This window comes from Pseudomyrmex gracilis, unplaced genomic scaffold (assembly GCF_002006095.1).
Source record: "Pseudomyrmex gracilis isolate BER0280 unplaced genomic scaffold, ASM200609v1 scaffold_110, whole genome shotgun sequence".
NCBI lineage: Eukaryota > Metazoa > Arthropoda > Insecta > Hymenoptera > Formicidae > Pseudomyrmex > Pseudomyrmex gracilis.
In genome coordinates this window covers 509,863-537,740 of record NW_018020694.1, presented here as the reverse complement: position 1 = coordinate 537,740, position 27,878 = coordinate 509,863, and the positions used below count along the sequence as shown (strand labels likewise).

General features: G+C 37.6%; 5 protein-coding genes across 10 annotated transcripts; 1 reads left to right on the top strand and 4 right to left on the bottom strand.

Moving 5' to 3' along the window:
- The first annotated feature begins 1,578 nt into the window (after nucleotides 1-1,578).
- Nucleotides 1,579-2,481, top strand: LOC109856210 (keratin, type I cytoskeletal 10-like). Its single transcript, XM_020431229.1, has 2 exons — nucleotides 1,579-2,234; nucleotides 2,333-2,481. The coding sequence occupies exons 1-2, from the start codon at nucleotides 1,781-1,783 to the stop codon at nucleotides 2,479-2,481; spliced, it is 603 nt and encodes a 200-aa protein (XP_020286818.1). The 5' UTR covers nucleotides 1,579-1,780.
- Nucleotides 2,482-3,254: 773 nt separating this feature from the next.
- Nucleotides 3,255-4,171, bottom strand: LOC109856219 (keratin, type I cytoskeletal 10-like). The gene is made up of 2 exons (XM_020431241.1): nucleotides 3,517-4,171; nucleotides 3,255-3,418 (listed from the first exon to the last, which is right to left on the bottom strand). Exons 1-2 carry the CDS (start codon nucleotides 3,968-3,970, stop codon nucleotides 3,270-3,272), a joined length of 603 nt encoding a protein of 200 aa, XP_020286830.1. The 5' UTR covers nucleotides 3,971-4,171; the 3' UTR covers nucleotides 3,255-3,269.
- A 3,809-nt stretch (nucleotides 4,172-7,980) lies between these two features.
- LOC109856216 lies at nucleotides 7,981-11,359 on the bottom strand. 3 transcript variants are annotated; one of them, XM_020431238.1, is made up of 3 exons: nucleotides 11,072-11,359; nucleotides 10,216-10,721; nucleotides 7,981-9,643 (listed from the first exon to the last, which is right to left on the bottom strand). In XM_020431238.1, exons 2-3 carry the CDS (start codon nucleotides 10,715-10,717, stop codon nucleotides 9,306-9,308), a joined length of 840 nt encoding a protein of 279 aa, XP_020286827.1. In that variant the 5' UTR covers nucleotides 10,718-10,721; nucleotides 11,072-11,359; the 3' UTR covers nucleotides 7,981-9,305. The 3 variants fall into 3 exon arrangements, with proteins under 3 accessions (XP_020286827.1, XP_020286828.1, XP_020286829.1); XM_020431239.1 differs by having other exon boundaries at nucleotides 10,216-10,718; nucleotides 11,072-11,358; XM_020431240.1 differs by lacking the exon at nucleotides 11,072-11,359 and adding an exon at nucleotides 10,821-11,011.
- A 5,921-nt stretch (nucleotides 11,360-17,280) lies between these two features.
- On the bottom strand, nucleotides 17,281-19,922 carry LOC109856205. 3 transcript variants are annotated; one of them, XM_020431223.1, is made up of 5 exons: nucleotides 19,811-19,922; nucleotides 18,694-18,840; nucleotides 18,302-18,605; nucleotides 17,877-18,070; nucleotides 17,281-17,706 (listed from the first exon to the last, which is right to left on the bottom strand). In XM_020431223.1, the coding sequence occupies exons 2-5, from the start codon at nucleotides 18,815-18,817 to the stop codon at nucleotides 17,372-17,374; spliced, it is 957 nt and encodes a 318-aa protein (XP_020286812.1). In that variant the 5' UTR covers nucleotides 18,818-18,840; nucleotides 19,811-19,922; the 3' UTR covers nucleotides 17,281-17,371. The 3 variants fall into 3 exon arrangements, with proteins under 3 accessions (XP_020286812.1, XP_020286813.1, XP_020286810.1); XM_020431224.1 differs by lacking the exon at nucleotides 19,811-19,922 and adding an exon at nucleotides 19,179-19,295; XM_020431221.1 differs by lacking the exon at nucleotides 19,811-19,922 and adding an exon at nucleotides 19,201-19,295.
- Nucleotides 19,923-20,510: 588 nt separating this feature from the next.
- On the bottom strand, nucleotides 20,511-27,387 carry LOC109856220. 2 transcript variants are annotated; one of them, XM_020431242.1, is made up of 5 exons: nucleotides 27,101-27,387; nucleotides 25,081-25,799; nucleotides 24,122-24,295; nucleotides 23,393-23,691; nucleotides 20,511-22,870 (listed from the first exon to the last, which is right to left on the bottom strand). In XM_020431242.1, exons 2-5 carry the CDS (start codon nucleotides 25,700-25,702, stop codon nucleotides 22,448-22,450), a joined length of 1,518 nt encoding a protein of 505 aa, XP_020286831.1. In that variant the 5' UTR covers nucleotides 25,703-25,799; nucleotides 27,101-27,387; the 3' UTR covers nucleotides 20,511-22,447. The 2 variants fall into 2 exon arrangements, with proteins under 2 accessions (XP_020286831.1, XP_020286832.1); XM_020431243.1 differs by having other exon boundaries at nucleotides 24,122-24,241; nucleotides 27,101-27,385.
- Between the last annotated feature and the right edge of the window lie 491 nt (nucleotides 27,388-27,878).

Here is a 27,878-nt window from a genome sequence, read left to right as displayed (position 1 = left end):
AAAAAAAAAAAACGTTACAAAGTAACGATTAAATATTATTCTAGCAATTGCCGAAATGATCTAAAAAAAATTTTTCAACTTTTAGAAAAATCGCAATTGTTGTTTCGCGCACATTGACAATCAATATTAACCACATTAAGTATAAAGAAAAAGAAGGAAAAAGAAATAGAAATGCGTAGAAATAGAATAACTTAAATGCGAATAATCTAGCGTGATAATGTTATGATAACGAACTGTTTTACGGACCGTTACACCCTTGATGCATATTGTGCGCAACGTGATAAATCCGCAATAAACCTCAATTTCATGAGTGAACTAAAATACAACGCAAATATAAAAAGTCGTAAATTCTCGCGCTTTAAAGTAAGCAGAGCATAGCTTATGTTAGTTGTGCAGTAATTAAAACCACCGCAATTCCGTATATTTCTATATGAATTTCGATACACGCGTTAGTATCGCAGATTTGACTGTACGCAACTAATTCTAGTCGATGACGATCGAGAGCCGCCTTGCGGAGGCTCGCGAACTTGAATGGAGGTTTGTCGATCGTCCGTCCGATGCGATCGAGTCGTCCCGAAGAACGGAAGAATGATTTCGAATCGGCTGTAGTTATACCTCAGCCTCTGCTTACGTATATACAGTGTCGGATATGCGAGGGGAAGTGGAACAGAAGAGAAAGGCGCAACGAAGATGAACTAGATTTGGACAGTCATCTCTGTCTTCTTTCCTTCCACGACATTCGTCGTTCTCGTTGTCTCTTTTGCCTCTTTCTCGGAGTTTATCCACACCCTGCCCTTCCCCATTCGCATTTCTCACATTCTCCGATACGTAAGAGCCTGTCTCGATGTTGGTCATCTTGCGTACATCAAGAAAGAGAGAGAGAGAAAGAGAAGGAAAAAAGAGAACGACACGGAATCTCGGGGACTTGCAGGTACAATGTGTACCTGTCGCGGAATAAGATCGACAATAATCGCTGCCTCGGTCTATGGACAATCAGAGCCGTGCAAAAAATTTCATCGGCTACTTCTCGCATGAAGTGTTTCGCGGAAACACGCGTGTATTATTTGCTGATTTACTTGACCACGAGACGCGCCTTTTGCGTATATGATCGCGATTCGAAATCGGCACGTTCTCTTCCGCTCCACTAAAGCGCGGAAGGAGAGAAAGGAAAGAGAGCCGGAGCCGGAGCCGGAGCTGGTATCTCCGCGAGAGAAGAGTATCGCGGGTATTGGATGATCCGGGAGCGCGGTGATCTAGAATTGATGTTCAAGATGTTGCCCAGACGCGAATTACACCGGCGAAGGTTGGCGGCGAGGTGGAGGAAGGCGTCTTCATCTTTCGCCGATCCGATGGAACCCGGGCAAGCCTCTCGCAATCCGACCGCGCCGTAACGCTCTGAAACGCGTCGGAAACAAGAATTAAACGAATCGAAGAGACCGGCGTCTGGGTCTAGGAACGAAAAATTACCGGCTTAATGCACAGCAAGAGCAGCGAGTGGCAGCCATCGTGCTGCAATGCTCTCCTTGCTTTTTTCTTAGTACAATCACCGACCGTCACGTAGATCTATATAAATGGGAATTGCAAGCACTTACGCCGCAGCATTCGGACCTCCGCCGTAGGTTCCGCAGCTTCACAGTTTTCCACACGGGAGTTTTTCTTGCAGCTCTTGCACGCGCGGAGAGACGGTTGTTGTTTAACGAACGCGCATTAGGAAGCTGTTTGTCGACGGAGCCGTCCGAATTTTTTTTACGTACGTGACGTTCGTTTTTCTAACGGAGCGATGTTATGGATAGGCGGTATACCCGGGATCGGTCGTCGGCGTCTGATCGTCTGCGTCGCGTTGGCGGTCGCGCTATCGATCGTCGACACCGTCGACGCCGTCACCGCGGACAACGCCAAGGACGCGTGGACGGGATTTTCGACGTCGTGCGTGGCTGAGGACTCGAAGAATATATCGGTTTCTTGTCACGGGGTGCGAATCGTCCGGAAGATCGTGCAACAACTACTGGAGACCACCAGCAAGGAAAGAAACATCGAACTGTTCGATGGCATCAGTCTAGTTGAGACGTCCGGAAGCGGATCCTCCCGGAAGGCTAGAGTGTTAAAGGGCTTCGGAGGACTCGGACCTGTCCTACAGTTTCTGGAAGGTAGAGAACTGAGAATCAAACTGCCGTCCCTGCTTCCACCGAATATCGAGTCTGTTCTAAAGGAGAGTTTGCCTTCCGAAGCTGAAGGTTGGTTAACATTACTGTTCTCATCGTAAATTAGAGATGGAAATTTAATAAATTAAGAAAACTTTTTTTAAATTTTTGCTAATATTTTTGTTTTACAGCGAGAGGAGGTGGAGGAGGCGGCTTTGGCGGCGGCGGCGGCGGCGGTGGTTTCGGCGGCGGCAAAGGTGGCGGCGGTGGCGGTGGCGGCAAAAAAGGCGGTGGCGGCGGATATATGATTATGGCTCTTATGATGGGTAAGCATTCGTGACTAAGAAATATTGCGTAAACAGATAACTAATTAGACCAGACAGTTATGTGAAAGTACAATATATAATCGTTACACATTATCTAATCTTACACGGAAAAAACGTTTTGCTATTATAAGACCAGCAAGAAAAGCTTTGCTGAGTTTACTGAATGTTTTGTTTTATCAACAAAACATCTTGTTGAAAAAACAAAAAAATTCAAGTGGCTTAGCAAATTTTTTTACTGGCCATAGTAATCTTCTCGCTATTCTAGCAAAAAAAAATATATAATATGTTTTCGACGTTCAATGTTGGGAACACAATATATAACGCGTGCATGAAAAAATATATATAAAAATATATAACAAATATATAAAATATATATATAAAATATATATATATAAAATATATATATAATTATATATATATTTTATATATATATATTTTATATATATATTTTATATATTTGTTATATATTTTTATATATATTTTTTCATGCACGCGTTATATATTGTGTTCCCAACATTGAACGTCGAAAACATATTATATATTTTTTTTTGCTAGAATAGCGAGAAGATTACTATGGCCAGTAAAAAAATTTGCTAAGCCACTTGAATTTTTTTGTTTTTTCAACAAGATGTTTTGTTGATAAAACAAAACATTCAGTAAACTCAGCAAAGCTTTTCTTGCTGGTCTTATAATAGCAAAACGTTTTTTCCGTGTAAGATTAGATAATGTGTAACGATTATATATTGTACTTTCACATAACTGTCTGGTCTAATTAGTTATCTGTTTACGCAATATTTCTTAGTCACGAATGCTTACCCATCATAAGAGCCATAATCATATATCCGCCGCCACCGCCTTTTTTGCCGCCACCGCCACCGCCGCCACCTTTGCCGCCGCCGAAACCACCGCCGCCGCCGCCGCCGCCAAAGCCGCCTCCTCCACCTCCTCTCGCTGTAAAACAAAAATATTAGCAAAAATTTAAAAAAAGTTTTCTTAATTTATTAAATTTCCATCTCTAATTTACGATGAGAACAGTAATGTTAACCAACCTTCAGCTTCGGAAGGCAAACTCTCCTTTAGAACAGACTCGATATTCGGTGGAAGCAGGGACGGCAGTTTGATTCTCAGTTCTCTACCTTCCAGAAACTGTAGGACAGGTCCGAGTCCTCCGAAGCCCTTTAACACTCTAGCCTTCCGGGAGGATCCGCTTCCGGACGTCTCAACTAGACTGATGCCATCGAACAGTTCGATGTTTCTTTCCTTGCTGGTGGTCTCCAGTAGTTGTTGCACGATCTTCCGGACGATTCGCACCCCGTGACAAGAAACCGATATATTCTTCGAGTCCTCAGCCACGCACGACGTCGAAAATCCCGTCCACGCGTCCTTGGCGTTGTCCGCGGTGACGGCGTCGACGGTGTCGACGATCGATAGCGCGACCGCCAACGCGACGCAGACGATCAGACGCCGACGACCGATCCCGGGTATACCGCCTATCCATAACATCGCTCCGTTAGAAAAACGAACGTCACGTACGTAAAAAAAATTCGGACGGCTCCGTCGACAAACAGCTTCCTAATGCGCGTTCGTTAAACAACAACCGTCTCTCCGCGCGTGCAAGAGCTGCAAGAAAAACTCCCGTGTGGAAAACTGTGAAGCTGCGGAACCTACGGCGGAGGTCCGAATGCTGCGGCGTAAGTGCTTGCAATTCCCATTTATATAGATCTACGTGACGGTCGGTGATTGTACTAAGAAAAAAGCAAGGAGAGCATTGCAGCACGATGGCTGCCACTCGCTGCTCTTGCTGTGCATTAAGCCGGTAATTTTTCGTTCCTAGACCCAGACGCCGGTCTCTTCGATTCGTTTAATTCTTGTTTCCGACGCGTTTCAGAGCGTTACGGCGCGGTCGGATTGCGAGAGGCTTGCCCGGGTTCCATCGGATCGGCGAAAGATGAAGACGCCTTCCTCCACCTCGCCGCCAACCTTCGCCGGTGTAATTCGCGTCTGGGCAACATCTTGAACATCAATTCTAGATCACCGCGCTCCCGGATCATCCAATACCCGCGATACTCTTCTCTCGCGGAGATACCAGCTCCGGCTCCGGCTCCGGCTCTCTTTCCTTTCTCTCCTTCCGCGCTTTAGTGGAGCGGAAGAGAACGTGCCGATTTCGAATCGCGATCATATACGCAAAAGGCGCGTCTCGTGGTCAAGTAAATCAGCAAATAATACACGCGTGTTTCCGCGAAACACTTCATGCGAGAAGTAGCCGATGAAATTTTTTGCACGGCTCTGATTGTCCATAGACCGAGGCAGCGATTATTGTCGATCTTATTCCGCGACAGGTACACATTGTACCTGCAAGTCCCCGAGATTCCGTGTCGTTCTCTTTTTTCCTTCTCTTTCTCTCTCTCTCTTTCTTGATGTACGCAAGATGACCAACATCGAGACAGGCTCTTACGTATCGGAGAATGTGAGAAATGCGAATGGGGAAGGGCAGGGTGTGGATAAACTCCGAGAAAGAGGCAAAAGAGACAACGAGAACGACGAATGTCGTGGAAGGAAAGAAGACAGAGATGACTGTCCAAATCTAGTTCATCTTCGTTGCGCCTTTCTCTTCTGTTCCACTTCCCCTCGCATATCCGACACTGTATATACGTAAGCAGAGGCTGAGGTATAACTACAGCCGATTCGAAATCATTCTTCCGTTCTTCGGGACGACTCGATCGCATCGGACGGACGATCGACAAACCTCCATTCAAGTTCGCGAGCCTCCGCAAGGCGGCTCTCGATCGTCATCGACTAGAATTAGTTGCGTACAGTCAAATCTGCGATACTAACGCGTGTATCGAAATTCATATAGAAATATACGGAATTGCGGTGGTTTTAATTACTGCACAACTAACATAAGCTATGCTCTGCTTACTTTAAAGCGCGAGAATTTACGACTTTTTATATTTGCGTTGTATTTTAGTTCACTCATGAAATTGAGGTTTATTGCGGATTTATCACGTTGCGCACAATATGCATCAAGGGTGTAACGGTCCGTAAAACAGTTCGTTATCATAACATTATCACGCTAGATTATTCGCATTTAAGTTATTCTATTTCTACGCATTTCTATTTCTTTTTCCTTCTTTTTCTTTATACTTAATGTGGTTAATATTGATTGTCAATGTGCGCGAAACAACAATTGCGATTTTTCTAAAAGTTGAAAAATTTTTTTTAGATCATTTCGGCAATTGCTAGAATAATATTTAATCGTTACTTTGTAACGTTTTTTTTTTTTTAAGACTTCAGCATTTCTCAATTTTTTAAATTATTATAAAGTATTTTTAAAATTATACAAATTAAAAAAATACCCGGCGTTTTAAAAGTAAAATTGATTGAATAAGCCTGAACGTCATAACACAATTACGCGATAATAGATATCTCATAAGCGTCAAAGAGATTTTCACCACTTTGCTCCGGTATTAATTTCTCCAATTTGTAGGTAATTGCGTTTCGAGTAAGCAAGAAACCAGGTTACTTTGGCATTTTGTATGTGTGCGCGCTTGTGCGAGCGCGCGCGATTGACCCACATATCAGAAATCAACGGTTAATTCCAGATCCAATGTGTTTGCCCAGATCGTTTTCCAATATCGATAGCGTTAATTCCTCGCGCGTGACAGCAAATAAGCGGTGAACAATTTGAGCACCGATTATATGGCAAATGGTGAACGTTCAAAGTTCGCGATGATAATAATCGCGACGAGTTGAGTAGAGAAAACGTATTAATATCAACAAACACTTGTTGGCGACAGAGAGTAAGATATCCGTGTATAATCGAGGTTTCGGACACACACCGGACTCGAATTTCTTTTCTCGTCACATGTGCAAACGTTTTTTGAAATAAAAACAAAATGAAGAAATTGGGTCAAGTCCGCAATCCTCCGCACGTCGGAAATCGAAAGTCGATTTCCTGAGCGTCACGAAGATGAACGGTTCTCTCTTTCTGCTCACACCGTGCTCTCTTATCTCGCGAATGTTTTTCTCTATCTCTGTCTCTCTTTCTTCTGATCCTTGCCGATCAGGATGGAGAAAGCGGACACTCGAAAGGAGGTCAACTTATTTGAATGAGAAATGCCTGATGTATCACGTGGTCCAGGTAGTTTTCCCTTCTATCCAATAAACGTGTCTAATTTTTTTTTCTAAGTGCAAAATAACAAATTCTCGCCTTGTGTAAATATTTAAAATATATTTATTTAATTAATAAAGAACAAATCGTTTGTGTGCGTATATGTATATGATAAAATATGTAAATGGAGATTAAATATTTATTGCTATTATTGTACAACGCGTAAGTGTTATAAAAAAAATTGTTCTTCTCGGCCTTTGAGAATACAATATATAATATAATAGTACTCTTACGATAACTCGTCTGCGGAAACGTAGATGCGCATTACGCCATATACAATAAGCTGGTTAAAATAATCACACGCTTGGCGCTAGAGTCCCGCTAAGAATTATAAACCGGAACGTTGCACTTGACATTCGTAATTGTCGGATATTGTCAATGATTTCATAGTCAGGAGCAATCCACGTGCTCTATGTAAGAAACTCGCGCAATAAAATGATATACTCGTCGTATTAAACTGTGAAAAATTAAAATTCAATTATATTAATTACTTATCATATTCAATTATATATTAAGTTTCTACATTAACACCAAATCGCATTTATACTTAATTTTTTGTTCAAAAGCATCACGTATCGCGCTTTTATCATTTTTAATCGGTAACCTCAAATATCTTCGTTATTAATATCAAAATATTCTGTTGTGTATTTTTTTTTTTGCAACTGTAGCATAAAAGCACCGAAATGAATCGTCTGATCGTGAAATCGGAACTTTTGTTCTCGCTTTTACGCGGCGATTTATTTTGCCCCATATATATCCGGTCTACAAATCGTTTTAAATAGACCACAACTAACGATCGTGACTAAAATGCTTACCGCACATAGTAATGCCTGTATCGTCCGCAGAAACTTGTGTTTAGCGACTGCGTAGTTCGAGCGTATCCGTCTCGACTTTTACACGAAAGTTGTTTCACCAGGGACATTAGTCACCGCGATTAAAAAAGGAGGACGCTCTTAAAAGCTTAATATCACGTGTTGAATCTTTCCGGCAGTTTCATTTCGAACTATAGATAACACATGTTACGAGAGATTTTTAATAACTGATTACAATTAGCACATTAAAAATTAAACAGTTACATTTGTGTTATCTGTTGTGACAAACAAGTCGTAGATACTAAAAATCGATTGTTTAGACAAAACTTTTTTGTAAGTGTAAAATATAAGGCTATTTAAAACATTTACTAATTACAAGTTTCGAGATATCAGAGATAAAAAGTATTGAATGACAAAGATCTTTACATCACAATAAAAAATGTTTTTTTATATATTTTTTTAAACGTGTGTATGGTAGGTACAATAAAAAAATAAAATTGTATAAAAATAATAAATATTTATTTGTTTGTTTACATACAAAAAGTAATAAAAAATATCAATAATATAAAAAAATAACAAAAAATTATAATACATTTCGCAGTCTCGTTAATTAAATGGTATAAATTGAACGTATATATAAATACATTATGCGCTTCATGCGTCGTTATTTATTATTTTAGTTAGTTTGGCATTATACGTCCGAGTGTTCTGTCCTTCCGTTAAGAGAACTTTATTTATGTAAACTTAAAAACAAAACAAGTCGTTCGTTCCGTCAAGCAGATCGCCACAAGACTCTCTGATAAAAACAGCTTGTTCTAATTTACTAATGCGCGAAAAAGAGAGCTCAACAAATTATTTGCACATTTGTGTGTGTGTGAGACTTTTGAATTTTTTTTATGATAGTTTAGAATTTATTACAGTTAGGTTTTAATAATTTCCATAATTACATGAAATTATTAATTTTGCAAAACAAACTTTATTATTTCTAATATTACGATTGATATTTTACGTCAAATGTTTACTTCGAAAATACTCATACCTATATGTTTACACGCGCAGTGCATTTAACATTAAAAATGATTATCTAAATAATAAATGAAATAAAACATCAATAAATACAATAGCAAATAAAAACTATATGTATATATATATATATATATATTATCTAAGAGTTTGCTACATTTGGCGTTAATTGTGGTCTCGTCTATAATTCTAAATTTCATTTATCTAAACTTTCCGTTTACAACAGGAAATACACGACGATATATACGACCACATTTAACGCCACAAGTAAACATGTTAAACCGAACGTAAGATAATCATATTTAACGTTTAATACGCAACATGTGCATGTACTTAAAAACTCTTTGACGTATCACAGGTCTGCATATTATAAGCAAACAAATCTATGGAAACGTGTGTGAATCTTCTCGATGACGAGAGTCTCGCAGTATCCGTGATTATTCAAAAGTCACGAAAGTAGACAAGAGTCTTGCGATGCGTATCCTCCGTACGCATTTAAACAATGAGAGACTCTTGTCTATAATCTAACGGCTGCACGTCCATAATCTGTAACGTAGCGTCTTTGATGTCGCCGTTGCGGTAATTATACGTACAACGTTGTCGTGTGTCAGTGACATATTCACGTGTCGTTCAGTCCGTCCTTTGAGCATGGTGAAGATAATAATGGAAAAGAGAGCAACGAGAGGAGCGATCGAAAGGGATGAAAAAAAGACGGAAAAAGATGAAGTGAGTACAAATAAATAATACGCTCGAGAGATGCGCGGATCCAAGGACGTCGATTGTCGTCGGCGACGATCTTTGGATCCTGCTCCGACAATAGATCGGGTAACGTTCACTTCACGTGCGCCGAGTACGCCAGCTCGTGAGCGTCTGTCTGACCGGAGGTCGGCGTCTGTCCGTAGAAGTTTCTCGCCCACCCGCTCGAGTAACTATCGCCGTGGCCGTGATCGTGGTGAGGATGCGCCACCACCTCATAGGTCACGTGTTTCCCATGCGAGAAGAGTTTCTTCAGGCCTATGATACCGGCCAGCAGGAGAGCGATCTTTGACAGGAGAAGAGCCTTGCCGACCAGAAGGGCGAGAGCCTTGAACGCGAGACCGCCGATGAGACCGATCTTCAGAATAGCCGCGGCCATCAACGGACCCATGTTGTTGTTTTTCTTTCCGCGACCTGCGAGAAGCGAAAAGACGGAAATTAGGAATTTAGAGACGGAACTATTGTTTACTTTCGACGAGTTAATCAACAAAGAAATACGACATATAATTGTAACTTTCCGCGGTGAAAGCGATAGAGTTCGGTGATGAATGAGCCAAAGCTAAGCGAAAGTTGTTTGTTTATGCAGTCGATGACACAACAACTTAACTCGCGCGTAGTGTAAATTGAAATCTGAGACTGAACTTGTCATTTCTGATATGCAAGTTGCTTGATCGTAACTTTAGTGAACAGCGTAATATCTAACCATAATGTTTGCGATATTATCACACTGCGCATCAATGCACAATTTTTAAACAATTTAAGAAATTAAAAAACATTACTAAAACTAAAAAAGATATAATAGTTTAAACGTAAATCGAAAAAATGAAATTTAATTCTTAACTTTATAAAAAAAAATGTGTGACAAATAATTGATTACTTTAAATTATCTCAATTTTATCAAAACTTTGAATACAAATTATTTAATTAAATGATAAAGTTATAATTCTTTTTAACACACACACGCACACATTAAAAGTTATAATTACCATCTTGAGTAGGTTTGTCGGATGGTTCGATGGAAAGACCCAGATTTAACGAACCGGTCTCGTCCTCCGACGCCGAGACGACGATATCGTCGTCGGGCAAAATTCTCCATTTGATACTCCTCGACTTAACGAAGGCGTAAATCTTGTTCGCGACAAGATCGAGGAACTGAGTCTCGTCGTCCTTGCTCCTGCCAGCTTCGAACGTGATAACGTCTTCCGACGTCTGGCTCGTTTTCCTGATCTCGATGTCGTCCGTGAGCTCGATCGAGGCCTTCTTCAGCAATTTGTTCATGTACGTCACCAACTTCAGTATCACGCAGCTGCTGATGTCATTTTGGGAGCATTTCGAGTTGAGTTTGCGAAGAAGCTCTTCTTCGTACTTTGCGCGATCTGTCAGCGTCACGGACTGCGGCTCGGTAACGCCGATCTTCTCTTTCTTCTCTAGAGGATTGGCCAGACATGCACTCAGACCGAGTAAAGCGAACACTAAAATTGCCTTCATGCTGCTGAAACATTTCAGAAAACATATCAGTTAGGCGCACAACACACACACGAACACTTACTCACGGAGAAAAATCAAATACAAAAACTAAAACGATAGATACATTTTTTTTAAAACGCCCCTTATTAAGATCAAAATCAAAACTTCAACTCGATATCTAATAACGATCAATATCGATTCGGTGTTATATGCAGATGAACACAGGAATGATATCAGTATTGATCGGATGTGAGGCTAGACGCGACTGTTCCGCGTGCCTCCGAGCGACACGTACGTACGTACGAAAGGATGTAGGTGAACAGTCGCGAGTACATTCAATGATCCGCGAATAACGGGAATGATAAATTGACCCACCTGTTGGGCCCCGAAGCTACAGAGTCGCAGAGGGAAGGAAGAGACCGGGACGTTGCACGAAAAACGGGCCCTTCTCCGAATTTGATTCAATCGATCAGCTGGTCGGATCTCGCGGATCTGCCCCGTCACGCGAATTCTCTCTCTGTGTTTCCGACACGATAGATCGAGAGGAGTAGTACAGGTCTTCTGAACCCGGCGTCTTGCCCCGACGACTTTATATACGTAGATCGCCGCCTTCGTGGATACATCCAAGGTGTGCGCAACATAGTTTGCACCACCACCTTCCACGCGGAAAGGTGTACAGAGGCCCCGTTGCGAGAAAGACGGTGGTCAGGAACGAATGGTAGTGGTGTATTATATGCCTTTGATACTCGGCTTTGAGAAACACGGCCGAGCGATGGCCCAAAGTAGTAGTGGGACAGATACATGCATGACTGTCTAGCAAGAGGATTGACCCGATCCAAGAGACTTATGGATGTGTAGTAGTATGTACGTATAGCTTGCTGTCCTTTGCGCGTTACCTGGCAACATATACGCGCAAAGAGAGCAACGCGCGCCAACACGCCTCCTCTTCCGAGGACGAAGCAAACGTTGTTTCCCTCCCGCGTTTGTGTGCACAACACAAACTGGTTCCCAGAAGCGTGGTGCACGCTACTGTATCGTAAATCGTGCGAACAGCAGCGGCTCATTGCGCTCGCTTCTTTCTATGTGTAGTAGGTGACGCGGCTCATGTACGACACGCGCGATTCATGAACGACCGCGTGCGCGCGCGCGCGGAAGAGGAAAACACGCGAGTCGCTCCCCGGTCGTTTCTGGTGGACCATTACCGACTCGCGAGAACCGTGTCACGAATGTGGAGCACGCACGCCATCCATCCGTTCGTCCATCTCCGAATGCGTATACGGGCACCTTATACGCAAGCGCAAGTATACGATGGTACGTTAATCGCCGGGCTTTTCACGAATTTTTTTTCTACGCACCCGTGAACTTTTAGAGTAGAGAGACGAGAAAAGATCCGCGCGCACACCGAGAAAGTTAGGACACAGACGAGTAAGTTGAGTTTGAGTATACGAAATTACTGGAGCAGAATTCGAACGAGAATCTATTTTTACCTGGTTTAATTAATTTTTTGAAAAAGTGTTGCCGGAATCGGCGAGCGGAAATGTGGATTAATTTACTTGACGATATATCGAACGTGCGTGTATTTTTGTATTCGTATACCAAACTCTCTTTATGCGCATATGTAATCTGCTCTAGAATGACGAGGATTTTTAGGATGACGAGGAGAAACTCATTTGCGGTCTTTAAATATAGACGACTCTAGATCTAATCGCACGTTACACACGATTTGACGCGCAAGTGAGAGACTCTCAGATTCGACGGACCGATGCCGCTTCCACACACACGTTGCTCCCGATATCAGATCTTCTTACTGACACGCGCGCGCATTATAGAATATATTCGATCGGCACACGTCATTCATTAGTCGTTTGATTGCGAAGTAGCACTAAGGATTCTATAAGGCGTGGAAAGCAGCGGCGCGTTGCAAAAATTTCGAAGAAAGCGAACGAGAGCGAACGCGCGAAGATATCGACACTTGCGATTTATCACGTTGCATATCGCGCGTATTTTCCAATCCGATAAATAAACAGACAGTTGAGCGCTTCTGTGATATTATTCGGTGAATAAATATCGTTAATCTTTCGTCGAGGTTGAAAAACTACAAGCGCCACAAAAACCACTTGTTTTTATTACTCAGAGATGAACGCGAGATATTAGTTAGGATAATAATTCTTTTCGACCAGCAAAAAAAACCGCAAGATTGTCAAATAAAACTTTGTCATTCTGACAAATGACCAAGTCATATACGCGCGATAATTAGATGTTTTGAGCTAACGAGTGAAGCAATTAAACTGTTAAGCAGAAAATCATTTTCTTACTAGATTCGTCTGGCGAAATACATTTATCATCGTCTTCTCTCAAACGAGATACAATCTGCAGTAGCGGTAGGATCTATATAACAAGACATCTCTCAACACTGATTTATGTTTATTTATTTTCATTATTACCTTACAATCCCGTTTACTTAATTATAAGTTTACTGCTTCCAAGACATTCATCGTAACGAATAAAATAATTACAATTTGCCAGAAAATAGAAGAACCAGCGTGTGTATTTTACAATATTCCGATATAACAAAGTTTTATTTGTTTTTTTTTTCACACGCCATTAAACGTTGAAATGTATTTTTTGATGTCTCGAAGCAGAGATTTATTATTAATTATTTGACCAAAAAAATAGTCTCAGCATGAGGTGTAATTTCTCTACTGCACCTTCACGGGAATAGTATTTCAAAAAAGCGTCGTAAACCGAAATAGCTCTTAAATACATCGAATACTGTTACTTGGTGAGTAATGATACGTGGGGGAGATCGAAGAAAATGATCGCCTCTCTTATTCTTGAATTTAGCCGGTTTTCTCGTAAAAGCAACTTTCGCGGGTAGGCGCAGAGGTTAACGTCGCGACCTAACCGCGAAAGCTCGTCATATGTAAACCGATCTTTCCTATAGCGGACTATACGATACGTGGAAATCGAGATGCTCGCGAGCGTTTTGGTGCTCCGTGCACCGTTATATTGAATTCCAGACGGGAATTATTTGAGAATTCTCCTCTCTGAGAATCTGTTTGTCGAAATAAAACAACTATTGATAATGAGGCGTGCAGATGCATGCCGCATAATATGATCAATTTGTCGCTGTACTACTTTAATCCGCTTTAAGTTTTGCATATTGCAAAAAAATATTGACAATTGTGGCTTTTGATATCTTTTAAATAAATTTAATACTTATAAATTATTTATAGAAACTTGTATAACATAATGTGTGCTGCGAAAAACAGGTGAGCGACCTGACGGAAAATAGCGTCGAGCAGACACCTTGGAATTGTTTGCATTAATTTGCGTACGCATACATCTCTTCAAAAGCACATCAGTCGCCCAGATCCCACACTCATAATACGCAATGCTAACTTGGACCGTTGCACGATGGCGAAAAAAGATAGCGCGCGATCTCAGCAGAAAAGAACACAACACCGTTAATAATCAAATCGTTGTAATACATCGTCGACAATTATTTAGCTCACGTAACTGTATTGTTAATCTCATTTTTTTTTTTTTTCATCTAATATGCGCAAAATTGAAATATACGTCTGATTCGTTTACAATCAAAAAATACATTTTCAACATTGAAACTTAACTCGCGGAAAATAAAAACGGTGAAATTCAAAAAGAAAATGTATGAAAGTTTCGAAGCTTGTTATTCTCGCGCAAGGGCTTCCGGTAATTTAATAGAAAGTACAGAAAAAACCGAAAAGTCGAACGACTTCTTTTTATGCAGTGGCATCGTTTTCGCCCCGTACCATACTTGTAACAAACAACAGTTTTCTCAGTAATTCTACGTATGTATTTTCGGACATTTACAAAGAAATTTATATAATTACGAGCGCGCTAGTTCGCAGGTTTTTCCCTGTGGAGAGACAGCCAAATAATCCCATTATAATCGTCATGACTCGCGTTTCCTTTCACTCCCGCGCGGGCGAGTGTATCACAATATCACAAATATAATCATGTTAGCAAGAGCACCAGACTATCTTACTTTTTATTCCAAATAGATTGCAATTTTTGAAAAAAATTCAACGCTAAGTTTTTAAATTTTATTATTGTTATAAATCAAATAAAATAATAATGTGAGTCCGAAAAATATCTCATACATGTGCAGTGCACGCTTTTCCAATTTTGTTTTTGCAAAAAATCAATTTAAAACGCAAATGATAAATGGAAATCAATTGAAATTTCTATCTATAGGCGTTTTTCGCATATCGCCGTAGAACGGCTCCTCGTTTCCGGTCTTCTCGATAAACTAGGCCACTTGGTCAGCAGGTCCGTCTCATCTAATTCTCCGGATCGCGAGTAAGAATCGGACCGGTTCGCATCTAAGATAGTTCCCTACGTGCATCCGAGAGAGAAGTGGAGTGACATCGGAAAATTTTCACGCGATTAAAGAGGATATTGGGTAATATCCGAGTATTGCTGGCTGAACAAGTATTTTTGGTTTTACGTGACAGTAGTGAGAAACATCTTTTTCGTAAGATTACTAGAGCAAGAAATTTAATTTACATAATTTATGTAAAAATTATCGTGTTCTATATTTTTTTCTTTCAGCGTATAAAGGACTTTTATGTGAAGCAATTGATAAATATCTAAAACAATAATAAAATAACGACAGTAATATCACATTATAATTGTCTACTGTCACTTTATTATCAGGATTTCTACAGAAGAACAAGTGTCAAAACGCTAGCTCACTATCGGACATAATTTTTGTATGACAGCTCATCAAAGTATAGGAAATCACACAAGGTCATATGTAGTGAATGAGGTGAATCAGATAAAAATTAGAAGCTAGCTCGAATTTTGACTTTGCAAGTTAAAATTTTAGTTGATCAAAAATTATTGAGTCTTTGACGAGCTGTCACACAGATATTACGTTCGATAACAAGCCAGCGTTTGACACTTGTTTTTCTGAAATTTGTCAACAATAGTCATTCGAATACTTATCAATCGTTCCATGTAAATAGCTTTGGCACTTAAGTAAGCAGAACATGAGTGATTATCGATGAAGGCAAATATAAAACGTGTCAATAATTATAAAAACAATTTACGCTGACGTATATGCAAAGAGTATCGAGCGAGAGTAATAAATCTTATTAATTGATACGCAAGAGATTCCTTTTCACGGTCGACTTCTCTGCACAAATTATCGCGTTCTAGTTGTTTTGTATTTTTAACGTTAAGATAAGAGTTTAACCATTTACAAATATCTTAGATGCAAAAGTTTTTCTTATTTATACATTCTTCTTACAAAAAGAAGTTTATAAAACTATTATTTATATATAATATTATTTAATTTTAAACTTGATGTTTTTACTTACAAAATACCATTTGTATTATAAGTTACTTTTATGCTATTACACATCAATAGAAAAAGTACAACGATACTTCACAGATAAAAACAAAATGATTTTATAACAATTTAAAAGCTCGTAAAACTGTACAATTAAATATTAAAGCCAATATGCGAAATGTACGTGCAATTATATATGTATTTGTTTACTTTCCTTAAACGTATAAATTAATACACAAGTAAAATTTGAATTAAAGTTAATTAAAAAATTCATATAGTTTGCATTGATTGACCCGACAGTCACACGCAACCTTATAAGAGCTGCGAATCTGGAAGTCCCAAGTTCAAATCCCGTTTTGAGATTTTTTCCGACCCATAATAACCGAGTATAGATCGATTGAAAGACAACTTGCATCGGGTTTTAAAAATTTAATTCGACAGTTTACTTTCGCTAAATTTTGTAAAATAAATGATTTGAGTAATGATTATATTTCTAATCTGTACTGTTTGATCAAAGGCAGTCTAGCTGAAACATAAAATTATACATCACTGATGTTGTCAATATTGACAGTAGAATTGACAAAATATTAGAACACATTCGATCTGATTTTGATCTAATTTTTCTTCATATTTAAATTGTTTTCATTAAACTGATTGAGAATATATTTTTATTTTAAAAACAATTGTAAAAATCTATTGGTCAAGGTATCTTTTTTGGAGTATCAAAGGATTTTTTAATTTTCATGGAGAGAAAGAGAGAGAGAAAAGATAAATTGGGCATTTTATTGTACATATATGAGTTGCAAGCATGGTATGTAAATTTTCGAATTCAATTCAATTCAATTTTTCATGTGCATTAATTTACATGTTTAAAAGAAGTAAATAAATATATATACATACACAATTGTACATACATCCGGCATATTGGCTTGTATCTTAATACTTAGTTGTAAATTGGTTTTATATAGACACAGCACTTTTAAGATATAAAAATCTTCGTATTACGTATAAGTAACATAAATTAGCAAACGGTAAGCAATAGCATACGTTATAATAAATATAACTTAACAACATATTTTGTATTTTATAATACATATTTTACATTACAAAATATTTTAATTTCTATTTTTCTTTTCTCTAATACACGCACTCACATATACACGCGACATATAAGATTTTTTTTTCAACCATTTATAATGAATAAAAAACATACGACTTAAGAGCAAGATAATTATTTTCAGTAATGAAAATGACTTCTTATTTACAAATATTTTTTTATACGTATAAAGACATGGCTACATTTTTTTCTATAAAAATACATAAACTCAGTTATAATTTAACTACTTAGAATTATAATGTTGATATCCCCGATATGCTAAATCCTGACCGTAGGTTCCTGCACTTCCGTAATGACCGGCATAATCAATATCTGGGTGTATACCGTACTGAGGATAGCCGATTCCATTTTTCGTGTAAACTGGCGCGTGATAGGTTTGGTACGGCTTATAAAACTTAAAGAAACCTATTATACCGGGTATAACAATTGCTAGGAATCCGAGGAACTTCTTGAATGAAGCCAATCCTAAGATTAAAGGCAAGAAAAGTAATAACTTCAACTTGAAAAGCTTCAGGATGAGTAACATAGGTATTATAAGTCTTCTAAGCTGATAACGAGCTGAAACAAATCAATTCAAAGTTTGCATTAAACAAATTTGCATAAAGTAATACATCTAAAATCTATAAACATGAATTCAGAAATATTTTTTGAAACATATTGTTTAATTTATTATTGAAAATAACTTTAAAACAATTTTGTTTATTTAAAATTTTAAAATAAATACTTACAAAAAAGTGTATCCTTCTTGTCCTCAAGAATGTTTACTTCGTCAGCGATCTCGTCCAAAAATCTTGCCTTGTACGAGCCATCGCTACCAGTTTCCGTATCAGGTATAGTCAATTCGAAAGACATTGTTTTAACAAATCTCTCTATTTTTCGTTTTATAAAGTTAAGCAGTTGATCCCATTCTGTTTCTTCGGATCTAAAATATAATATATTTTTTTTTTTTTAATCTTGAAGACGCTATACTCTATTCATATTTTTAATGTTAGCAAAATATTTAAAAAATTCTTGTGGTTGCTTTTTTTTTAATCGTATAATCAAGAAAGTACAATTTAAGAATTTTAAAAAACCACGAAAATTTTTACACGTAACGTTATAATTATAAACTTAATTACTATACATGCATTTTTTTATAGAAATAAATTTGTACCTAGGTTCATTTGAATATTCGTACGGCTGATGATCTACTTTATTCACTACTCGATCAGACATCCGTTTAATCCGGACGTAATCATTCAAAGAATATTCAACATGATCGAAGAAGTCCGAAAAGTAACTTAAAGCTTGGGATTTAAAACATTCAGCCAAATCGCCGCTTATGCAACGTTCGTTGACCTTTGCCAAGTATGGATCAACGTTTCGTCCGGTTCCAAGACCAATATAATCGAATAGGTTTTCTACATGTTGAATAGGATTAAATCCTCTTTGTTGCGACGGAGCTTCTTGCGGAGTTTCTGAAATTATAAATTTAAAATCATTTTATACTTTTATATTATATTTTTAATCTATACTTTAGTTTGTCATTTGTTTTTATTATGTTACCTTGTTTTTCTGTTTGATCTTCGGAATTGTTATCCTGAAATGTAACCTTGCCGATAGATTGACACCATACCTGCGAGGACGTCAAAAGTATTCCCAGAATTACCAACAACTGCTGCGGTTGCATTCTGTTTCTTCTAATTACTCCACCTAGAATAACATTTTTTCGTCAGTTTATTGTATATTAAAAGATTTAAAAACACATAATATCATGACACACAATAAATTCAACACAATGTCAAATAATTAATTTGTGACACTTAATAATTACATTTAAACAATTGATATAATCTCTATCTTCAAATTATTTTTGTTTTTTTAACGAGAGATATTTGTTTACACATTAATGTAGTTTTTTTTATATTAATGTAACAAAATTTAAATACCGTACGTAAATTAACAAATTAATTTATCGCACAAGATATGTTTGACACTATCATCGTATATGTCATATTTGTTATTTTTTTTGGCAAAAAAAAATACTTTACTGAAATCAAACTCTCTTCTCACCAAACTGTCAAATAATCACAATTCAATATATTTTTACACAACATTCTTGTCACAAAAATATGTTCGCGGTGATCCTCGAGAACAGTGCTCGAACGTCTGCGAGATCGACTGTTGGCAGTCGACGTGCTGGTTCACCAAGTGCCGTTAGATGAGCGCGCCAATCAGAGCCGAAGGAAAGAAACCGGCTACATGATTCTGATCACGCGCGCATTCTACTTCAATAATAACGCACTATCTTTGCATTTATAATTTCAAACCGCAAATTCTATTATTATAATGCACAAAATTACAATGTAAAGTATTACTCTACAAAACGCTCTCAAAAAATACAATAATGGTAAGGTAGAAATTGCATGGCATTGGTAAGTTTCTTTTAAAGTGAAAACACTCGAGATAAGTTTCTTTTAAAATGAAACAACGATCGAAATAAACACTAATAAATTACAAGAAATAGACAAATAAACAATTTCTAATTTTTATATTAAAGTTTTTATATTAAAATCTTTTTTCATCATTTTTGAAACAAAGTAATACATGTATATAAAGTACATGTGGAAACAAAACCTTTATTTAAAATATATAAAGATTAAAATGTGCATGTGTAACTTACCTTATTAATCGCAAGTTAAATCTCTGAAAGAGAAATTGATTATTTAAAGTATTTGACGTTTTCGAAATGAATCAATGTAAACTACAAATATCCAATAAGCGCACTGGACACGGTTTTACCCGAAAGCCATGTGACTCCTTGACCATCGTCTTTGTATTTATAACGTATGAGAGTACCACCTTACTCGAAGTGGGAGAAGGATCCCAGAGGGATTTCCCAGAAAGGCTAACAGGACAGGAAGATTTACAAAAATGAAAGTGAAAGTGGTGTCCGGAATGAGAGCCGGAACTGGATGGCTTTAAGGGAATAGACAACGTTGTGAGACGGTAGGTACAACACGGCAAGTGAGAGTCAATGTACTTTTCTCTTCAGTTTACAACTTAGGTGAGTCATCCTGCCATATTAAGAGATCCTTTATTCGTAACAATATTCTTCTCGTTTTTTTTTTTTTTTTTTTTTTAATATAATTTTCGCGATAAATCACTTTGTGCTTTTATATGACTTAACAGTATTTTTGTAATATTCTGCTTTTTTATAAAACATAACTTTATTACAAGATCTAACTGACTTGACACATCGCTTTCTGTAATTAATGTACTTTGCCTTTCTAAGAAAGAAATAAATGTTTTTGTTCTTAACACATCTTTTGAACAGGATTTTGATTATGTAAACGCGATCATTCACAGAGAGTTTAATGTGATTATATCATACATTGTGACGCCTCGCTTTGGAGAAAGCTCTGACGTCATACATGTTTTATTGACGTAGTCTGTACATTATATATGTATAAATATATGTATATCCTGAAAGTAATGGTAATCGCACTTTTCTTAACTAAATTACATTATTTATCTAAATACACACGCATTTGACGCGACGCGCGCGTTTTTTAAATTAATTAAATACATTTATCTTTGTAACTAACTCTCTTTGCAAATAAATAGTCGTAATAAATATAATCGCAAAATTAAATTTTGTACACATGATAAATAAAAGTAATAAATAAATAAACTATACAATAATCGTTTAAAAACGCTATATCTTGTACCTAAACTACATCTTTAAGTACTTAATTCATTTAAATCGTTAAATTGATTGAGTGATTCACTCGTGTGTGAGAACACTTGATTAATAGAACACATTAAAATTAGAATTTTCTCGGAAGAGATTAGAAAGTGTGCGCAAACTACACCCTCGCTGCAGTACAATCTAATTATCGATAACAATTTCTTAAGAAAATCATGTGAAAGAACAACTTTCTCTATAAATGTTATAATCGGATATCATCTCCATATTGAAATCACTTTGTTATGTGAGAAGTAGATTGAGTCACATAAATCTCTCCCGTAAACGAAAGCCAAACGTCGCATAAATCACAAGACGTTCTTGAGAATTACATCAACACAGTTTCCAGTTACTGTTTGCTGATAATTATTTCTGTATAGGATGCGACGTTTGTTCGCTATCTCTTTCTAACGCATTTTCTTCGCTGAATTTATAATCATTAACCGACTATATAAATCATTGATTATGGAAAATGCATGTTCGTTGTTATAATATAATTTATATTTCTTACCATTTTTAATGAATATTATTTATTATCAATTATTCCGAAATTGTACAAATGATTAACAGAAATTTTTCAAAGATTATAATTCCGACATGAAAAACTGCAAGTGCACGTATGTGAGATAATTGATAAGTATCCGAAATGACGCATAGACAGCGGCAGTATCACATTGTTGTTTCATCTTTCAGAATAACAAATGTCAAATGTCACGCTATAGTTTATTATCGCACGTAATTTTGTATAACAGCTCGGCAAAGTATAACCATTTGCGGCATTGATAACTTGATTGTTGCTCGAAAATTTATTTTCCTTTTTTCAGATTCGGAAATAAACAAAATCAGAAGTAATTAAAACGAATGAAGCAGCAATTCAAAGTCCAATTCGTAAATTTTGATCATTGAAGTTGAAGTGTGAATTGGTAAATTGTCAAAAAAATTATGGAAAGAGTGTTTACTTGCGACAATGAGCCAACGTTTGACATTTTTCTCAAAGATGAAATTTGTCAACAACAATGTGTAATACATTGCCGCTATCTATGCCGTATATCATTTCGGATACTTATCAATTGTTTTTTGCCATCAATGATAATTTAGAAAAATTGTATATAATGCTTTAAAGTTTGTTCGATTAGTGAAGTTTTAGTGGTTATTACAGATTAATACATTACAAAGCTCTCAGAAGCTTCAATACTGCAAATTTCAAGTTCTTCTATCAAAAATATCATTAGACTCTGATATCGAGAGGAACATGAAATATTATTCCTTAATATTAAACAGTTAATACAATTTTTTGTTTTTAGGAAAAAACCTTTGAGTTTTTGCATTTTTCTTGACGTACTAAACGAGCATCTGAGGCGCTTACGTGATATATGTACGTAATTTGCTTTAAAACATCTATAACTTTACACACGCACTACATACATCTACGAACGAATGCTGAGTCCTCAGAACAGTCGCTGCATTTTTTTTTTCAGTGACTGCGCATTCAATTAGAACTGTTCAAGTAGCTCATAAATTGGGGTTTTTAACGCAATCTACTTTTTTTTACGGTACGAACGTCCGTCGTGTTCAGATCTTCCTGGCTTGAACGAGCTTGTTGATGTCCTGATATGTCGCCAGCATCGCCTGATTCTGCTTCAGAGTCTGATCCTCCCGAGCGGTCTCACAATTCGCGTAAACGTCTTCGCACTTAAGACCGTCCTGACCGTCCTTGGCGGCCTTCATGTACCTGAAGAAGCGCAAGACGTCGGGATTGTCGTTGGTGGGTCGTCTCAGCTCGTTCAGCTCTCTCGACAGTTGTGCCGAGACCAGATTCGAGTACGGCGCGTATCGCGCGGGACTTCGATACATCGCGCACACCGTGTATTCTCGGCAACCTTCCGTGTTGTAGCCGAGACGAGAGAAAACGGCGTCAAGACGCGACAGCAGTGGCGAGTAGAATGGGTCGTAGTTCGTCAGTAGCAGGGAGCTTGTTGGAATCTCATGGAAGACCTGCCGGTCGATAAGTAATACATGTTTATGACCATGTGTTTCTAATAGGTTTCTCATATCCGTTACGCGCACAGCGCGCTAAAGAGCTTGCTAGACAAGTTAATATAAAGTAGGTCGAGCGCGATTCTCAATAGAGATTGTCAAAAGACGACAACGTGTCACTGATCACTCGATAATATATAACAGCAAGGTGAGGAAACAAAAGGAGCAGCGCATTGTTACGACTTACTTACCTAGTTCGTCGCTGGACACAAACTCTTTCGAACTGTTAGCAACTGCTAACAGGCGCTAATGCGGCGGTAAATGTACAAATTTAAATATTGTCTTTGTCAATAGTAAGAGCTTTCACGAAAAGATTTCCACAGCCGTAAAGAGAAATTTCGCAAAATATTACTTTAAAAAAAAACTTCAATATTTCTCTCCTGAATTTTCATTTGCCAAAATGAAAATTCAAAATGCACGCACGTAACTGAATGATGTAACAATTATTTGTTTATTTATGAAATTGGCTAATTTTACTACCTTAAAATCTTGTTTCTTCTTTTGTCCGTGCATGGCCACGTGTCTCATGTAATAACGATCCGAGAGCGCGTTTGCGTTAGGTTTCCTCGGATCGACGAACGTGTAGCGGGACGCAATTTCCGCCGGGGTTTTCTGCGGCTGCATCATACTCTCGTCGTACATGGCGGATGCTGGTAATGTGCCTACGGGTTGCCGCGTGAGATAGTCGTCGTTGTAAAGGTCAGTGTTATCCTTGAATTCGAAGTTTTCCTCGGGTGCCGCGGTCGGAACGTACGATGATTGCGCGAAGGTGGAGACACCTGTAATTTTCCAGCACACCTTTGTATTTAATTCAAGAGGGATAAATACTTTCTAAATTAATATTAATGCTGCTGTGTGATACGAATCTTCATATGCAACATTCCTGTCAAGAAAAAAAAAGAGAGAGAGAGAGAGAGAGAGAAAGAGAAACCGTTTCTCTAAACAGTTAACTGTTAACTTCTTTGCCTTTTGAATTTTTTTGGGTAATTTACATTAATTTGAAATTCTACATTTTGTAGTTAATATTTATAATTAGAACCCATTAAAGAGAAGAATTTTTTCACGGTAAGCAATTTGACATGTAAATCTTAATATTATTTAAAGTCGACTTAATAAATATTGTATAAAAAAATTATCATATAAAAAAAAGATTGAATAATTATTATAATTACGCAATTAATATTTTAATTATAAGATATGTGCACATACCTTTTCCGACGATATTACCAATACTGCCGATAATGCTAGGTAGAAAAAGAGCAAGTAGTACGCTCTTAATTATCTGCACGCCGAAGAACAGGGGCAGCAGCAGTTTTTTCAGACCGAACGCTAGAAAACCAAGTCCGAATCCTGTTAAAAACGTACTCTTTCCCTGAAAGACAGCTGAAAGCAAAAGTACCAGCTTTGTTAAAGCCCTGCGGTTAGTTCCTCAAAGCCATGCTGCACAGCCTGTGATTTGTTTTCGTATTTCTACTTCTTCGATTCTCCGTTCGTCGCGCGTTTCGCTGAAACACACACTCCATGTGTGAACAGAAAACAAAAAAAATATTCATCGTGTGATTATTAATTAATTCCTTTGCTCGCATAAATATTATATGCTGGTTTAGTTCCCGTTTTTGCCAATTAGCAGTGACCCAACCTTCGTTATTTGATTTTAATTCCAAAAAGCCAATTCATCAAGTTAAAGCCCTCTCTTTCTCACATACTGATCTCGTTTTTTCGCCGGATCGCGTCTGCGAGCGTACTAGATTCGCCGTTTGTTGATAATTAAAAACATTTATTAATTAAGAGCTACCACGCGTATTGCGTTGAATACAATACTAATTTTTATTAAGACAAGCAATTAAAAAGTTACGTTTCTTAAAGAGATATCTTAAAAATCAGAGACGAAAGGTGGAAATCGAATAAATAATTTTGCAGCAATTCGAGCAATTTTCATAGTTTTCTCGTAGTTTTCTCTTTGACTAGAATCGTTCAATTAGTTTCACTCCGCATCAATTGAAGATTATGCAACTGCTTCGCTGCAACGTGCGGATAATAATAAATCTATCGGCCGGCTCTCGGGTATCGTGACGCGTTATCAGAAAAATCCACCTTTCGTGGCAAATGTAACGGCACTAGTACACACGCGACGACAAAACCCGTAGCCAAGCGGTCGAGAAACTCACAACCGAAGAACGTCCTGGCTTTCCTGGCGAGGTTCAAATTCTTATCGAGCTGTATCTTCATCATGTGTGTCCGGACGTAGTGATGAACCTCGTCCAGCTTCGAGTCCGGATCGTTGTCGTTCTTGCATTCGTTGCACGCTACGTCCGCTTCGGGGTTTCTTATTATCTGCACGGAATCTGTCACGTTGTATGTATCAACCCTTGAGAGATAATCCAGGAAATTGAAGAAATTCTCCCCGATACACGAGACCGTGAGCTTTCCGTTGCATTCGGATGTCGAATTTGATGGAGATTGATTGATCGTTGAATCCATTTCGATTGGATTAGCCGTGACGTTCGCTATTCTCGTCGTTTCGATCTGATACTCCGCTTTGTCGTCCGCGTTATACTTTATATCGAACTTGGTCGGTTTTCCATGCATATTGTGCGGATGTTCGTGCGACGATAGTTCGTCGTTTTTGTTTTCAAATTCGTGAGAGAGCGGCACCTCGTTCTGAGCGATGACGTCGTCATTGTGAATTGTCTCGTTCAAGGACGCAGCTTCTGCCTTGACCCTCACAACGAGACACGCCACAGTTAGGATCACGATCGAGAAGGTCACGGCTGCTCTCCCTCTTGCCATTGTCCGATCTATGAGAAAGGCACCGGGTGCTCTCGACTGTCGGCTAGCTACAGTTACTACGAAAAAAGAACTGCATCTCGACCTGCAGCTTCGTTTTCTGAAAAAGAAAAGTCGAAGCAAGTCAGTAACAAAAACATTAAAAAAGCGATACGTGCGAATACATTTGTTTTGAGTAACATTTGCAATAGAGAATCACGAAAGAGAGAATAATAAAATAAAATAAATATACATACATGTATATCAGGAAATATCAAATGTTTCTTCTTTATCTTTTGTTTCTCACTTTCTTTCGAAAACAACTTTATTGAGCAATTAAATAATTTCGTTAGTTGTGAAGTTACATATAAAGTTAAATATAAAGTTAAATAATATATTTTGTTACATGTAAAGTTAAAAAAATAAAAAACTGTTTCATCAATTTATGTTTTTTTAAAATGTTTTTAATATGTAACAATTATTTCGGTTTTTGTCGATTAGTAACGTAGATATGTAACGGTATACTGTACATAAAAATATTATTGTACAAATTGTCAAGCGAGTGTATAATAATAACATAGTGTAACACACGTGTGGCAAAACTCGGTTATGCTAGATCACTCTTGCATGTCCTCCCTGTTCCAAACGGTCAGCTGATTCTTTCATCCATATGATTGAATGTGTACAAAGATTCTATTAAATAAGGTGATGGGTCAACCGATTAAAACTTCTTTTTTTTTTTAACACGCAATCTATTGTCTTAATGATTTATTGTTGTTTACTGATTTTTTAATTTCTCTTAATTTTTATCATTTTTAATCTTCGTTCAACTCAAATTAAGCAAATGTAATTTTTAAACACCATGTACATGTTTTAACTTAATCGTAAATTTTTTATAATTTGTTCAAGAAGATTGTATAGTTATTGTGTGTGTGTATAAATTTTAACAAAATTAAATATAAACTTATAAAAATTGTATTCTTAAATTTTTATGAATATAAAATACAAACTTATTAAACAAGCTTAAAGAATAAATAAAATAAAATCTTAAATTGTGTGTGTGTGCTATCATGTTTACTTTCACTTAAATATGATTTTACCTTTGGTTAATTTAGATAACATGCGCAATATAACTAAATGGAACAACAAAAAGACTTAAACAAAAGATTTATTATCATTTTTTACATAAATTATTTAATGTTTAAAAGCCTAATTATGTACACGTGCGTGACTAATAACCGATGTATTGAGCATGTCCTTTCACCAATCCGTTCTATTGTGATCTTATCAGACAACTCTGTTTTATTTTTTTTATACACAGCCAATTGTATTACAGTCAATTTTTCTTTTGATCAATCGACCATGAGACGATCTGAGAAAATTTATAACCGGTACTCTTCAAAAATCGAATCCCATACTCACTTTCACGGACTATCGCTGACATCAATACTCCTAAGATGTGCGCACCTAAAGGCGATCGGCGTCAATCTTTAGCAGTCAACTTCTTTTTCACAATCGAAACGCACCCGGTCAATAGGATGACCGCGCTTGAATGATCGAACGCAATCGTTCACGACGTCCAACACTCTACTACTGGCAGCCGGTCTTCGCAGGATCGGCTCGACTGACCCAATCTGGGTTACCCGGCCATCCGTCTGTCCGTCCCTCTAGCCATTCCTTTCCTCCTTCTACGCTCATCGTCGTTCGTTCATTCGTCCGTTTGTTCCCGCCATCTCGACTCAAGTCATATCTACCCTTCTTTGGATACCCGGGAAGAAGAATTATAGGGTATCAATCGCTTCACCCCCTTAAGGGGAAAAAGGAAGAAGTACTTTTCCATTCATATTCGATCGATTGAATTCGTAGCGAGTCTAAACTGTTAAAATCGCATACTTCACATGGACGATTTCACTTGACGGTATTTCGGCAACCGTTTGCATCAGCGAGTTCAATGAGCTTGACGACGCCCAGTGATATGAAGAAATTGCTCGGCGAGGTTATTGCGGTTAAATCTCGTGATCTTAATTTGTTCAAAAATAGCAGAAAGAAACTGATGCAAATGAGAAGATGCTCGAGAAAAATTTCAGTTAATCTCAGTGAGAATTCTCTTTTTCCTATTTGTAGCTCTATTAGCGTTTATTCTTTTTGTTATTGGGTAATATGTAAAACATTACACAGTACATATATGTGGAATTATGCA

Coding starts and splice junctions, on each gene's coding strand:
- LOC109856210 (XM_020431229.1), top strand. CDS start 1,781: ATGTTATGGATAGGCGGTATACCCGGGATCGGTCGTCGGCGTCTGATC. Junction 2,235..2,332: donor TTTGCCTTCCGAAGCTGAAG/GTTGGTTAACAT, acceptor TTTGTTTTACAG/CGAGAGGAGGTGGAGGAGGC.
- LOC109856219 (XM_020431241.1), bottom strand. CDS start 3,970: ATGTTATGGATAGGCGGTATACCCGGGATCGGTCGTCGGCGTCTGATC. Junction 3,419..3,516: donor TTTGCCTTCCGAAGCTGAAG/GTTGGTTAACAT, acceptor TTTGTTTTACAG/CGAGAGGAGGTGGAGGAGGC.
- LOC109856216 (XM_020431238.1), bottom strand. CDS start 10,717: ATGAAGGCAATTTTAGTGTTCGCTTTACTCGGTCTGAGTGCATGTCTG. Junction 9,644..10,215: donor CGACAAACCTACTCAAGATG/GTAATTATAACT, acceptor CGCTTCTCGCAG/GTCGCGGAAAGAAAAACAAC.
- LOC109856205 (XM_020431223.1), bottom strand. CDS start 18,817: ATGCAACCGCAGCAGTTGTTGGTAATTCTGGGAATACTTTTGACGTCC. Junction 18,071..18,301: donor GAATATTCAAATGAACCTAG/GTACAAATTTAT, acceptor ATTATATTTTAG/ATCCGAAGAAACAGAATGGG. Junction 17,707..17,876: donor CAAGAAGGATACACTTTTTT/GTAAGTATTTAT, acceptor GATTTGTTTCAG/CTCGTTATCAGCTTAGAAGA.
- LOC109856220 (XM_020431242.1), bottom strand. CDS start 25,702: ATGGCAAGAGGGAGAGCAGCCGTGACCTTCTCGATCGTGATCCTAACT. Junction 24,296..25,080: donor AGCCAGGACGTTCTTCGGTT/GTGAGTTTCTCG, acceptor TTTTGCTTTCAG/CTGTCTTTCAGGGAAAGAGT. Junction 23,692..24,121: donor TGGTAATATCGTCGGAAAAG/GTATGTGCACAT, acceptor GGAAAATTACAG/GTGTCTCCACCTTCGCGCAA.